Source organism: Lissotriton helveticus, chromosome 1_1, assembly GCF_964261635.1.
Source record: "Lissotriton helveticus chromosome 1_1, aLisHel1.1, whole genome shotgun sequence".
NCBI lineage: Eukaryota > Metazoa > Chordata > Amphibia > Caudata > Salamandridae > Lissotriton > Lissotriton helveticus.
The window spans coordinates 1,346,262,943-1,346,277,385 of NC_136057.1; the positions used below are offsets into that span (position 1 = coordinate 1,346,262,943).

Here is a 14,443-nt window from a genome sequence, read left to right on the forward strand (position 1 = left end):
GTATTCTCAGCCTCTTCTACCTTGCCATAATTACTTTGAGGGCCATTTGTCGACCTTTTATTTAAAAAATTTCAAGTCCGTTCGCAGCTTGCGGGCCTCCGTGGTTGAGTAAATTTGACATTTTGGAGGTTCTCACAAATCCACAAACATCAGCATGTACATGTAAGAAATCCAGTTCCCAAGAGTTATTCTACAAAATCCACACGCTTTTTATTTGCTTCATCTGCATTTTTTTTTCGAGGTAGAGAAATCCACTGGAGTTGGGTATTATTTGAGGTGTCCCTAAACTTTTTTTTTCCCGGCATAATGGTGCACACATTTGATGTCAAAAGTACCGGTATGGTTTGTAAAAACAGGCTAAGCGAACTCTTTGCGACGGGTTCTTTATCGAACCCCCACCACAACCTTTTCGGGAACACCCAGGTGGGACCCCCTACTATTAGGGAAAATGACATACTTTATGCGTTAGTAAATTCTGCCTGCTTATGTGAGATTTCTCCATTTCTCCTGTTCCCAGTTGTTTGAATCTTTGGTCTCCTGTGAGTGTCTGCAGAATAGACGGCCTATTACGCTCCTCAGCGACGAGTTAGATGCTCAAAGAATGTTGTGTTCTGGGCCATTTTGTTTTGTAAAGTACAAACTGAGACCCTGGTGTCGTGTGTCCACAAACACAACAGTGCCTTCGCTTGGCAGGCGCCCCGTGTTTAACATCTCATTTCAGTAACTGCTGCAGGATAGCCGGCGCGGTTTACCATGGATACGACTCAGCATTCCACCTTGAAAATGTTTCCATCCGAGGCCAGCAAGGGCCCCGGCTGTGTGAGCTATTCACAAAGGTCCCGGGGCAAATCACTTCAGGGGCGGGGGGCGTCCAAATTACCCCTCCTCCCTGGCCTTCATTTCATGTGTCTCAATGGCGCAGCAACAAGATCTCACTTTAGAAAGACAAGTCCAATTTGTGCCTCTTCTCTAAATTATTTCAGTGTTATTCATTGATCCTTTGTATGTTTTCGTGTTGGTCTCATATTTCATGCATGTGCATGCATGCATGTGATTGTGCACTTATGGTAAACTTTTGCATTTGTTGCAGAATACAGTTTCAGAAAAACTTTAATAAACTGTGAATGCATTGAAAAAGATCTCACTTTAGAAAGGCAAGTCCAATTTGTGCCTCTTCTCTAAATTATTTCAGTGTTATTCATTGATCCTTTGTATGTTTTCGTGTTGGTCTCATATTTCATGCATGTGCATGCATGCATGTGCTTGTGCACTTATGGTAAACTTTTGCATTTGTTGCAGAAAACAGTTTCAGAAAAACTTTAATAAACTGTGAATGCAGTGAAAACCAGCCGTCAGTGCACTCTTTCACCAGGCACACTCACACCACCAGCCGTCAGTGCACGCTTTCACCAGGCACAGACACCATCAGTCGTCAGTGCATGCTTCCACCGGGCACAAACACCACCAGCCGTCAGTGCACGATTCCACCAGGCACACGCCACCAGCCATCAGTGCACCCTTCCACCAGGCACACACCACCAGCCGTCAGTGCACGCTTTCACCTGGAACATACACACCACCAGCCGTCAGTGCACGCTTTCATCAGTGCACGCTTCCACCGGGCACAAACACCACCAACCATCAGTGCAGACTTTTACCGGGCACAAACACCACCAGCCGTCAGTGCACGCTTCCACCAGCCGTCAGTGCACGCTTCCACCAGCCGTCAGTGCACGTTTCCACCAGGCACACACCACCAGCCGTCCGTGCACGCTTTCACCAGGCACACATACACCACCAGCCGTCAGTGCACGCTTTCACCAGGCACACACCACCAGCCGTCAATGCACGCTTTCACCGGGCACAAACACCACCAGCCGTCAGTGCACGCTTTCACCAGGCACACACCACCAACCATCAGTGCACGCTTTCACTAGGCACACACACATCACCAGCCGTCATTGCACGCTTTCACTAGGCACACACACACCACAAGCCGTCAGTGCACGCTTTCACTAGACACACACCACCAGCCGTCATTGCACGCTTTCACCAGGGACACACACCACCAGCCGTCAGTGCACGTTTCCACCAGGCACACACCACCAACCGTCCGTGCACGCTTTCACCAGGCACACATACACCACCAGCCGTCAGTGCACGCTTTCACCAGGCACACAACACCAGCCGTCAATGCACGCTTTCACCGGGCACAAACACCACCAGCCGTCAGTGCACGCTTTCACCAGGCACACACCACCAACCATCAGTGCACGCTTTCACTAGGCGCACACACATCACCAGCCGTCATTGCACGCTTTCACTAGGCACACACACACCACAAGCCGTCAGTGCACGCTTTCACTAGACACACACCACCAGCCGTCATTGCACGCTTTCACCAGGCACACACACCACCAGCCGTCAGTGCACGCTTTCACCAGACACACACACCACCAGCCATCAGTGCACGCTTTCACCAGGCACACACAGCACCAGCTGTCCTTGCACGCTTCCACCAGGCACACACACCACCAGCCGGCAGTGCACACTTCCACCAGGCACACACACCACCAGCCATCAGTGCACAATTTCTACAGGCACACACACCACCAGCCATCAGGGCACACATCAATTGTTAACGCATCCACAATTAACTATTGTAGCAATCGCAGTATGGCGCACTTTACTTTTAAACTGTCTTTATGGTACTTTTAAACATATTCATCTAAAAAGCAGCATGACACCACTGCTACAAAAATAAATGCACATTCTTTTGGCCTATAATTTATAGACTTTTGTTGCAATTGGTTTTGCAATATTTAGCAATGCTAATAGCTCAAACTTAATTAATGCAACACCTATTGCATTGCAAATGCTTGTTTTTATTTTAGAATACTTTTATTGTAGGCGTTTCTGGCCAGTCTTAGTTGATTTAGATGGGGTGAGGATGGGTGTTGTCGCCATTTCCGTTCTGAGAGTCCGAGTGTTCGTCTTTCTTCGTTGAGGGATCCGTTAAACCAAGGGTTTTTATCCTTGTCTGGAATCCTTAAGAGTTTTAAAGGGGCTATGTCCTCAATTATTTGCGTCATTGTAGTGTTGTAGTATTCCGAGAGTTCGCTGACGTCTTTCAGGTTATTAGGAGGTTGCAATTCTTGCTCACAGCGTGCTACAAGATTCTCCATATTGATTCCTCTGGTGTCACAACCCCATTTTCTGGGTTTTATTGATTGAGAGGAAGTTTTCCTTTTTTATGCAAGGTATTTGGGGGTTAATGATGTGATGATCAGACCAGTCGCAAGGGATGATCTTGATTGTATCAACAGCTTTTTCCTTAGAGATGATCCAGTCTAATGTAGAGCCTTTTGAATGGCTTGGTAGCTGGCATTCTTGAACCAAGGATTGACCTTCAAGAAAGGCTTTGAGCAAATTGATCTGAGTATCACTGTGATCTTCCTAATGAAGACTGAAGTCTCCTAAGAAGATATCATTGGATTGAGGAGTAGAGTTTGCCGTGATGATTTCGATCAGCTGGTTTATGAACATGGTGTTTTTGTCTGGGGGTGGCAAAATGTGAGAAGTTTGCAAATTCGGTTATGTATGGATCTTAAGGACAAACCGAGGTATTTTCACATGATTCGAGGAGGGTCTTAATGTACTTTCGTAATGGGAAGGTCAGATCTATGTATACAGGTGATGCCTCCACCCTTTTTGTTTAACCTGTCTGGTCTCACAATACTGTAGTTGTGGGGGACTAACAGAAAAAGGCATGGGGAGGATGATTCGGATAGCCATGATTCTGTTAGATAGTTACGTCGATTTCCTGGTTTAAGATGAGGTTGGCTATGTCTGCGGCAGGTTTCTTTGCTGAACAACAGTTAAGTAGTAGACACAATATAGGTTTCTGTGGTTTGACCCTTATAGAGTCTTGCTTTTCGTAAATTAAAATCACTTTTTTCAGGTTGTTGAGGTTTGACATTCTATGGTTAGTCTTTGCAATTCTATTTGTGTGGATTAGGACTGATTGAATGATATGTTTGCGCACCTTAGGGTGAAGATTGGGGGATGATCCATAAGATAGCAATACGGTTTGTATCTCATTGTCAGTCAGATATCGGAGTTGATTGAGAGGACGGTATAGTCTGTTTGTCGGTGACATTGGGATATGATTTAGTTTGTTATGGGGTTCGTCTACTGATTTCTGAAGGAGCTCCAATTTTGATAAGACATTTTTCTGATAGGAGTAACAAGTTCTTCATATCTCTGTTAGCAGGTTGCAGAGCCTTGTAAGTCTTGCCAGATAGAAAATCTCAGCTCTAACTCCCTACCAGGGATGAGGAGAGACAGGGGGTTGTAGGGGTGACACTGATGGTTTGCTAGGTGAAGCTAGCTCTGGGAGATTGAGGCTACTTTTTGTCTTTTCTGTATTTATTTTCCTATTCATTAATATTATCTCACAGTTCTTATTATCTGCCATATGAGTACATCTCTAAATGTCCTGGGCAATGACTGGTATGGACCGGTGTTGGGGCTTGGCCTGGGGCTAGGGGCCCTAGGGCTAGTGGAAAGTAATGCTATCTTAGTGTGATGCAGGCTGTTGATCTTAGCTTCGGGTAGTCTGGACTCCTGTTTTGACTGCTGGGGCTCTTTAGCAGTAACATATTCTACCTTAGCAGATTGATTCATGTGTAGGGAAAGGGTTGCGAGTTGTTGTTTTGCAGGGTTCTTGAAGGAGGGCTGTTGAGAACGTATTCTTTTAAAGTTGTGAAGTATTCGTCAAATAGTTCTATTTAATACCTTACTGTTCGTTTTTAGCCCTTTCTGTGGTAATGGTCTTTTTTTATTTATTTTTTTCTAACATGAGTTTGCATTATTTTCTTATCTCATGGAATTCTTATGAAGTTGTAATCAGTGCCTTCTGATTAATCCCCTTTCTGGACTGGACATTATCATTCTAGGGTTTAAACACCAATCAATACCATTTATTGCATTTGAAGGGTGCAGTTTAGTGTCGAAATATCAATATAGGACTAGCTAGGTTGTGTTAGTGAGACTCAGGAGGTACATCTGCGGGCAAACCCTTAGGTTTGGTCATGAAGCCCTCACACACCAACCTAGTTGGTGTCATGCTTCATCATCGGGCCCACCACAGTGACACCGAATGTGTCCCGGGTGTGCTGAGACTCCAGATTACTGAGGAGCTGGTATGCTTGCTGAGTGTGCAGTGATAGTGAGAATGAACGTGAAAGGTTAAAAGCTATACAGGTGGTCCCAGTTCCCGAGGGTGAAAGGTAAATTTTAATATCTGGGCCCCTGTTAGCAAGATAAAAAGGCTGTGGACGATGTGGAGTGTATTAAGAGCTCCTACGTCCTTGTGGTCTACATGTTTCAGCCAGGCCTTTTGATTAAAACTGGCTTTCCTCAGGACCAATGAGTATGTGTGGGTGACAATAAACTATATTAAGTGACAATGTGTGGTAAAAAAGTGTCGCACTCGCTAAGGTGCTGTACGTGTAAGAGGGGGATTCCCTCTACTTTACTGTACACAGAACATAGAGACAATACAGACATACAAGGGAGAACCAGTGAGAATGGTATTTACCAAAACACAACATTTGGCCGACTTCTAGTGTGCGTGAGCGACCTAGAGCGGCAGATAACGTGGCCATGAGTGTTTTCCATGGCTGAGGTGAAATATGGCGGTAAAGTTTTAAACGCAGTGGCGGTGGTGGGCTACACAGCGAAACAAGCATAGCGTGAGGTACAGGTAAGTATGGTACATAATTCCTCACACTTGCTACTTGCTGTTAAAGCCTCATGGGTCACTTGGCAGGGAGGGGAAGAAGACCCTAAACGTTGTAAAAGGTCAAAGTTAGGATGGTACCTGTGGGGAGAAAATGCTGCTTACCCAGAGCGTCGTGTAGAGATCACTCGTTTACTCACGGTATTTCCGATCAGCGTGCTCCTGCGACCTATCGTCCTGCTCCAGTGTCCCGAGTGAACTTTGCATGGCTCAGGCATGGGCTTAAATAGCTTGTTCAATTGGTTGCACCTGGAAAAGGGGAAGAGGGTGTGGTCGCGCTGGCTCTGAGTGCGCGTGTGCAAGGAGACAGTGGCACTCGCGTTGCGCATGCGCGGTAATCAGTTCCAGCGCATGCGTGTACTGCAGATCCCTACACATTAGCGCATGCGCATTGGAGATGTGTAGAAGAAATGTGGCTAGTGGCAAGGGACCAATGTGTAATGGCCCATTGGGGGTAAGGAGACGATAGACAACAATAGTAGCGGCATCTGCACACTAGCGCATGCGCTATGGGGAAGTAGTAACCAAAGGGTAATGGCCCATTTGGGACAAGGGATGATTAAAAAGCAACAGTTTAGCAAATTTAGAGGCATAGAGGCAAATACAGAGATGGGACAGACCACGAGTCTGAGCGCAGACAGGGATACAGACTTATTGTTGTTAACACACATGGAATGTTTATCTGGCTAAGGCATTCCACGGAATAGAATCATTGAGCCCCTCTATATGGGTAGAAAGGCGGTAAATCCAGCGTTGCTCTTTGGAGAGCAGTGTTTTCTCATCGCAGTTGGATAGTGCGAATTGTTCAATGACTGTCCAGCTGAAGTCATTTGGGGTATGATTTGGGGTGATGAAGTGTTGGGTCAGCTTGCTGATGTTTTTGCCACAGCGCATTGTACTTCTATGTTCAGTCATCCTGGTTCTGACTTTCCTGGTGGTCATACCGATGTATCTCAAACCACAACGACAGGTGATCAAGTATATTAAGTTGGATGAGTTACAGTTGGTAAATTGTCGTTGTGTCCAGGTTTTTCCAATTTCCAAAGATAATGTTTTGGAAGGGGTAGTCAGGTGGCAGACGCTGCAATTGTAACACGGTTGGTGGCCTGTTATCTCCGGTAGACCCCATGCATTCAAAATTGTCTGGCCTGTTTGTTGTTTCTTTCTGGGTCTCGTGGATACCAGTTGGTCCTTCAAATTCTGTGCTCTTTTGTATGCAAACCGGGGGAGATCCCAGTTCCTGGTGCCTGAATTGATGATCTTCCAATTCTTGCGGATTATGTTGGAGACCTGGTTTGAGGCGGTATTGTAGGTGGTGACACATGTCATGGTGGGTGTTTCTTGTGGTTTGACAAATGTGTCAAGAAGAGCCTCTCTGTTCTGATTACGTGCTCTTTTGCAGGATTTTGAAATGATTCTGGATGGGTAACCCCGGTCTTCCAACTTGTGGACCAAGGCTTTAGACTGGTGTTTAAAATCGTGGAGGTTGCTGCAGTTCCGGCGTATGCGCAGAAATTGCCCAAATGGCAAATTCTCCCTCAGGGGTCTGGGGTGGAAACTGTCAAAGCGCAACAAAGAGTTCCTGGATGTCGGTTTGTAGTGAGTGGTTGTTGTTAGGCCTCCCTGATCAGGTCTTATATTGAGGTCCAGAAATGCTAGTTCTGTTGGGCTGCTGGTGCAGGTGAATTTGAGAAACGGGTCAAGATTGTTGATCCAAGTGAGGAAATCTTTTAGTGTCTCCTCATTGCCCTCCCAGACAATGAAAATGTCGTCGATATATCGACGCCAAATTGTTATGTTACCTGAGTAGGGGTTCGTGGGGGCCTCGATGTTCGTCTGTTCAAAATGGTGGACGTACAGCCCCGCCACGCTGGGCGCAAAGACACTCCCCATAGAGGTCCCATTGGTTTGTAGGAAGAATGTGTCCTCATATTCGAAATAATTCTCTTTCAATGCTAATGAGGCGCAGTCCAGGATGAAGTGACGAGGGGTGCGATGTTGCCAATCAATCTCCATCAGGACATCGTGGAGTACCTTGAGTGTGGCATCATGGGGGAGGCTCGTATATAAGCTCTCAATATCCAGTCCGACCAGGAGATGTTTATCTGGGTCGAACCTGACATCTCTGATGATGTTGAGGAGATGTTTCGTGTCCTGGATGTAGGATCGAGTTTTCTGAACTAACGGGTTGAGGTAGTGATCACAGAACCGTGATAGTGGTTCAAGAAGTGATTTGATGCCTGACACTATGGGTCTGCCCGGTGGTGTGGTGACCCCTTTGTGCACTTTGGGCATGATGTAGAAATAGGGTACTTTTGCGTCACGTGTATTAAGATATTCAGCTTCTTGCTTCGAGATGTAGTCTGCGTCAGCAGCCTCTTGTACTAGTTCTGTGATCTTTTTCTGTAAATCTTTAGAGGGGTCTCTCTGTAATATTCTATAGTTGCGAGTGTCGCTTAGAAGTCTGCGGCATTCGGTGTCGTAGTCGCTTTTGTTCATAATGACTATTCCGCCTCCTTTATCCGCTGGTTTGATGATGCGAGTAGGGTCATTTTGGAGTTTCTTGACAATTTCCCTGTCTCGAAAGGAAAGGTTATTGAAATGGTTTTGAGGCTGTAATTTCTCGACCTCTGAGTATACTGCCAACTCAAAGGTGCTGATCTCTACTGGCACAGTGGCAGGTGGCGGGGTGAAGTTGGATTTAGGTTTCAGGCCTGTTTCATTGATGATCTCTGGGTCATTGGGTTTCTCCTTATTTTCGAAAAACGCTTTTAACCTCAGTTTTCTGAAAAACTCGGTCAGTTCGACATGGAGTTTAAAAGTATCTAGTCTGGTGGTAGGAACGAACGACAGTCCTTTGTTAAGGACGCTGGTTTCCTCATTGGTGAGGGGTGTGTCAGAAAGGTTAAATACTAGAGTGCTAGTATTTGTTGGTTCAGTTATTTGCTGGGGCCTGCTTGCTCCTTGGCTTTGTTCCTTGTGTTGGCACTCACTGGGTCCTCTTCTGCTGTCCACTGTGCTGGTTGAGGTGCCCACTGTACTTGCTGTGGCGGATTCCTTCTCTTGCCGCGGGGTCTGCGGCCTTGGCCTAAAAAAGGATATCTTTGGTTTGGGTTGTTTTGGTAATACGGCACCTGGCCTGGCGGGTATAGTGGTGGATATCCATAGTATGGAGGCATGGGTCCAAATGGTGGTGGTCCGAAATTTTGGAATTGTGGAGGGCCTTGCCAAGGTTGTGCCCGTTGTTTACCTCCACGGCCTCTCCCTCTAGCTTTGTAGGATCCATTGCTGGAGCCGCTAGATATGGAACTGTTGTCTCCCGAGCTATCAGTGTTCTGGCCTTTTGTGGGTGCAGTGTATGCGTCATCAGCATAAGGATACGTTTTTAAATAGCTGAAATTCTTGAGGTCCTTTTCGAATTTCTTTATCTTGGTTTGGGTTAGATATTCTTTATAATCGTTCATCTCCCGATTCTGATCTTCCAGTTTCTTTTTGTATCCTGTCAGAGTGGTTTTGAAATGGGTTTCAGTAGCTTGGATTTCTATTAGGACTGCGTCTGATAGACGTTTAGCAGTTTTTATTATTAGGATAAGCCAGTCCCTAGTGCAGTGCCAGGCTATCTGTGCCCAGTCTTTTCTGAAAGTGACGTCGTCAAGGAATATTCTTGGAGCGTTAGTGACAAGCAGGCCTTTGGGCGCTGTGTTTGTTCTAAGGTATTGTGCGAGAATAACGCCGTGTAGAATAGTGCGTATCCTGTTTCGCTTTTTCTCAGTAAGAGTGTCCCAGTCTGTAGTTTGCGCTATTGTAGTTGCTGTGTTAAAATCTGCCAATCTGCCAATCTGTCTTTTCTGTATTTATTTTCCTATTCATTAATATTATCTCACAGTTCTTATTATCTGCCATATGAGTACATCTCTAAATGTCCTGGGCAATGACTGGTATGGACCGGTGTTGGGGCTTGGCCTGGGGCTAGGGGCCCTAGGGCTAGTGGAAAGTAATGCTATCTTAGTGTGATGCAGGCTGTTGATCTTAGCTTCGGGTAGTCTGGACTCCTGTTTTGACTGCTGGGGCTCTTTAGCAGTAACATATTCTACCTTAGCAGATTGATTCATGTGTAGGGAAAGGGTTGCGAGTTGTTGTTTTGCAGGGTTCTTGAAGGAGGGCTGTTGAGAACGTATTCTTTTAAAGTTGTGAAGTATTCGTCAAATAGTTCTATTTAATACCTTACTGTTCGTTTTTAGCCCTTTCTGTGGTAATGGTCTTTTTTTATTTATTTTTTTCTAACATGAGTTTGCATTATTTTCTTATCTCATGGAATTCTTATGAAGTTGTAATCAGTGCCTTCTGATTAATCCCCTTTCTGGACTGGACATTATCATTCTAGGGTTTAAACACCAATCAATACCATTTATTGCATTTGAAGGGTGCAGTTTAGTGTCGACAGACCTTTATGTCCTGATGAAGAACCTAGTATTAATTACAATTATGTATCAAATTACAATTATTGGTCCAAACTCCATATTTATGCAGTTTGTACAGACTAGATTGATAACGTCTAACGGCCCACACAGATTACCATCTGAATTATTATTGCACAAAACGGTTGAACAACTAAACTATTTTAAGCAAGTTGATTGCTTTTCATATTACCTCATCACATGAGCACTTTGCTGTCATCTGATTCACATACTGTAGCACCGGTTACTACTTTCCTACAGTGAGCTCTAAGAGACTATGCATTTCTCACTAAGCGCTTTTAAATATTTCATGTACGGACTATACCTGCTATTGGTTTAATAAGTAATACCTCCTTTATATAATACCCCATAATACTACCCTATATAAAGCCACTGGCTGGAAGCACTGTTTCCTAATACTTATTTTTCATTCATACTCTCACTTTTTAGTTCAGTTTTTATGCGGATCTACGAAAGACATTCTACCAGTGGCGGATACCGGTTATAAAATACAGAGGGGTATAATGGCGCCAAACTCACCATAAACGCTGCACATCTCCCCGCCGTTCCATGAGCAGGAATGGGAGGACTTCCTTCTTGCTTAGTGGAACTGGAACGTGACTCCAACCAATCCTGGAGCTGCTCTCATCAGCGTGAGAGCAGCTCCAGGATTGGTGGGAGCAGGGTAACGCAGTGCTCATTTTGAGGCCAGTGCCAGCAATCCCTCACCGGTTTCACAGCCCAGAGATTGCTGGGTCTACAGTGTGCATGTCGGGCTGGCTGTAGGTATCCAGCAGGCCAACCCGACATGCGCAGTAATCCTGCAGTAGCAGGATTCAGCCCAGCTGGTGGCAAAATAAAATTGCATTGTTGTGCCATTTTATTTATGTGCGTTTGCTTGCTGCGCTCGCAGCAGGAGTGGAATGCTCCTCCGCTCTTGTGAAGGAGCCGCCACTGCATTCTACAGAAGAGTGAACAGCCTTAGTTGTTTCGGATTTCCCAAGGAAAGTAAATACATTTTTAAAAATATTCTCTTCTCACAGCAGTGTCCTTTGAGCATTTCACGGTTTATAAACCCCATAGAGAAAGAGTTGCTTTACCAAGAGAGATCAAGGCTTCTTGAATGTCTTTCATCACATTCCTGTACAGCCCCTTCTGCCACTCGTGCAGAAGCTTCCATTCTTCATCTGAAAAATAGGCTGTGGCATCATGGATAGTACTCGACACCTGAAAAACAAAATTGTACATGACAGGTAAAGTGACTTCAGTCACGTAAAAATACATTTTATAATATATTCATTTTGAATAAGGTGAGCTTTAGGACTTCCTCTACTTCCTGCTCTATCCCATTTTGTCACTCATCATTATCTCCCAATGCCAGTAAGGCATACATGTGATCATACGTTCCAACTACGAAGCTAAGACCTGTGCAATATATATAGATCTCTAAAATGCTTCCTTTTGAACATCAGACTGTTTCTTCGAAGCAAAAAAACAGAAAACAGGCTGACAGACATCAAAAATCTCTATTGATGCACAATTCCAGGTCATTGAATCAAGAGTTAGACTTGAACTGATCGGCATTTAATATTGGTCCTAATATTCAGAAGTAACAATTCATCTGCAAACAAAGATAGGATATTTTAACGTCCATAATATAATTTTACAGATATCAGGAATTTCATTTTACATATGCCTGCATTGTCATTTTACAGATGTGTGCATTGGCATTCTATAGGTGTCACTGTATACGTTGCAAAGAGATTTTCATAGGGAGGGCTAAATCAATGAGGTTAGTATTCCGTGCTACAACAAAACTGAGCGGCATGGAATGAGTTACAATCCCGACAAAGCGAATTAAGCATTCCAGTACAACAGATGTACAGAATGTTGTTTTACAGCAATTTTTTCTTGGTGCTGTGTACATATCTGCCTTGTGTTTGTATTAATGAATGTGCTGCAATTTTCTCATTTTATAAAGCAGAATTTTAAATATTATATATATATATATATATATATATATATATATATATATATATATATATATATATTCACTGAAAAAACCATAGGTTATACACCATATATAGTTAGGAATTAGCATTTAAAAAACCTTATTTTACTCACACAAAACCAATGAAATTCCATATATAGTTAGTTGTACTAACTATATATCACGCACCCGCAATCCACTGCTGATCATGTCACATATTACATCATTCATGACATGGTCAGTGACATCACTGATGACATCACTGATGACATCTCAAATGACATCACTGATGACATCACTGATGACATCTCAAATGACATCACTGATGACATCACTGATGACATCTCATTTGACATTACTGATCACATCACTGATGACATCATTCATGTGATAATACGATGAACCTCTTCAGACTCTAATATAACCTTAGATACACTCAGTGTAAACACAGACTCACAGATTGTCACTCATCCATGAAGTTACACACACACCTAGTCAGTCATGCAAACAATCAATCACACCTCCATTTCCTTAACTATACAGTTAAACACATCTTACTTATTCAAACATATACTAAAACATATTTACTCACTTATACAATCCTGGATACAAGTTCACAATGATCCATACAGCCACTCACACATTCACTGGCTCTTATGCACAGTTATTTATATATGTCAACTCTCACATGTACTGTATTTTACATATGTACTTACTTTGACATGTAGCACTGAGATATCTATTCACTCACCAATACAGTCATACACACAGTCAACCGCCCATACAGCTGTTTCCACATGCACTTTTGAACCCATACATCTATGCAGAGAGCCATACACCTCCCAGCCACCCATACACACTCTCAGTCTCCCATACAAATACTTGGGCAACCAATCAATAACCCATATAGTTAATCATATAGCTACTGATCAACACATGCAGCAGTTTACATAACAACAGACATAATGATGCACAAATTAAGACAGTTTAGTCACTAACCCATGCACTCAGTGAGACCCATTTAATCACTCACTCATACAGTCAGTCATGCACCTACTAAATCCTTTGTTCAGACACTTCTACATCCACTCATTCTTCAATATGTAAGACATATTTTAACTTCACAGAAACATACAGTCACTGGATGTTGTCATCAGTGATGTCATCAGTGATGTCATTTGAGATGTCATCAGTGATGTCATCAGTGATGTCACTGACCATGTCATGAATGATGTAATATGTGACATGATCAGCAGTGGATTGCGGGTGCGTGATATATAGTTAGTACAACTAACTATATATGGAATTTCATTGGTTTTGTGTGAGTAAAATAAGGTTTTTTAAATGCTAATTCCTAACTATATATGGTGTATAACCTATGGTTTTTTCAGTGAATTTTCAAGGTTTTGTAAATGCTAATTCCTAACTATATATGGTCTATAACCTATGGTTTTTTCAGTGAATTTCATTGGTTTTTTAAAAGCTAATATATATAGCTGTAAAATGTATTCTTCTTTAAATCCAAAAATATATTTTATATGTTTATTAATAATCTTTTTTAAATATTTTTTTTGTTTCGCTCCCGGTCCGCGAACCGGGAAGCTTCCCGTTAGCTCAATTTGATTCCGCGACCCGGTCCGCGAACCGGTAAGAAATCAACATAGTGACGGTATCGCGTTGCCGCGTAATGCGTCTTATGACGTACTGCGTTAGCGCACCCAGAAGTGCCCCGGGGCGCGGACCGAGGCGCGAAACGCAGCTCCCCGGAAGCGATCCGCGGCGCGAAAGCGCGACGTATCGCGTTGCCGCGAAATGCGTCTTGTGACGTATCGCGTTAGCGCACCCGGAAGTGTCCCGGGGCGCGGACCGAGGCGCGAAGCGCAGCGACCCGGAAGCTAACCGGGGAGCGTTCCGCAGCGCGTAACATGAGCGTGAGAGGTCATGTGACTTGTTAATAAAACTTTTCATTGGTTCATTTCACTTTTAGTTTCATAATGATGGAAGGCTAGGTCAGGTGACCTAAAAATAACACTTTTCATTGGTTGAGAAGTATTTTTTTTCCCAAATGATGAAAACCCCTCCTTCTTTCCTCACTCTGACTTTCATCATTGTGAGAGGAAGACCTATTTTGCTTGTTGGAAGACCTATTTTGCTTGTGTGAAAATGGCTTCATTGGTTGCTTCAGCTGGTGCA

At 43.8% G+C, this 14,443-nt stretch overlaps 1 protein-coding gene across 3 annotated transcripts in view; it reads right to left on the reverse strand.

The window, feature by feature from the left end:
• LOC144823960 (zinc finger protein 777-like) overlaps positions 1 to 14,443 on the reverse strand; it is a 169,745-nt gene that overhangs the window by 88,707 nt on the left and 66,595 nt on the right. For all 3 annotated transcript variants that reach the window (XM_078682945.1, XM_078682929.1, XM_078682937.1), the window contains exon 3: positions 11,361 to 11,487. In XM_078682945.1, the coding sequence (XP_078539071.1) occupies positions 11,361 to 11,487 (127 nt within the window). The remainder of the gene's footprint in view (positions 1 to 11,360; positions 11,488 to 14,443) is intronic.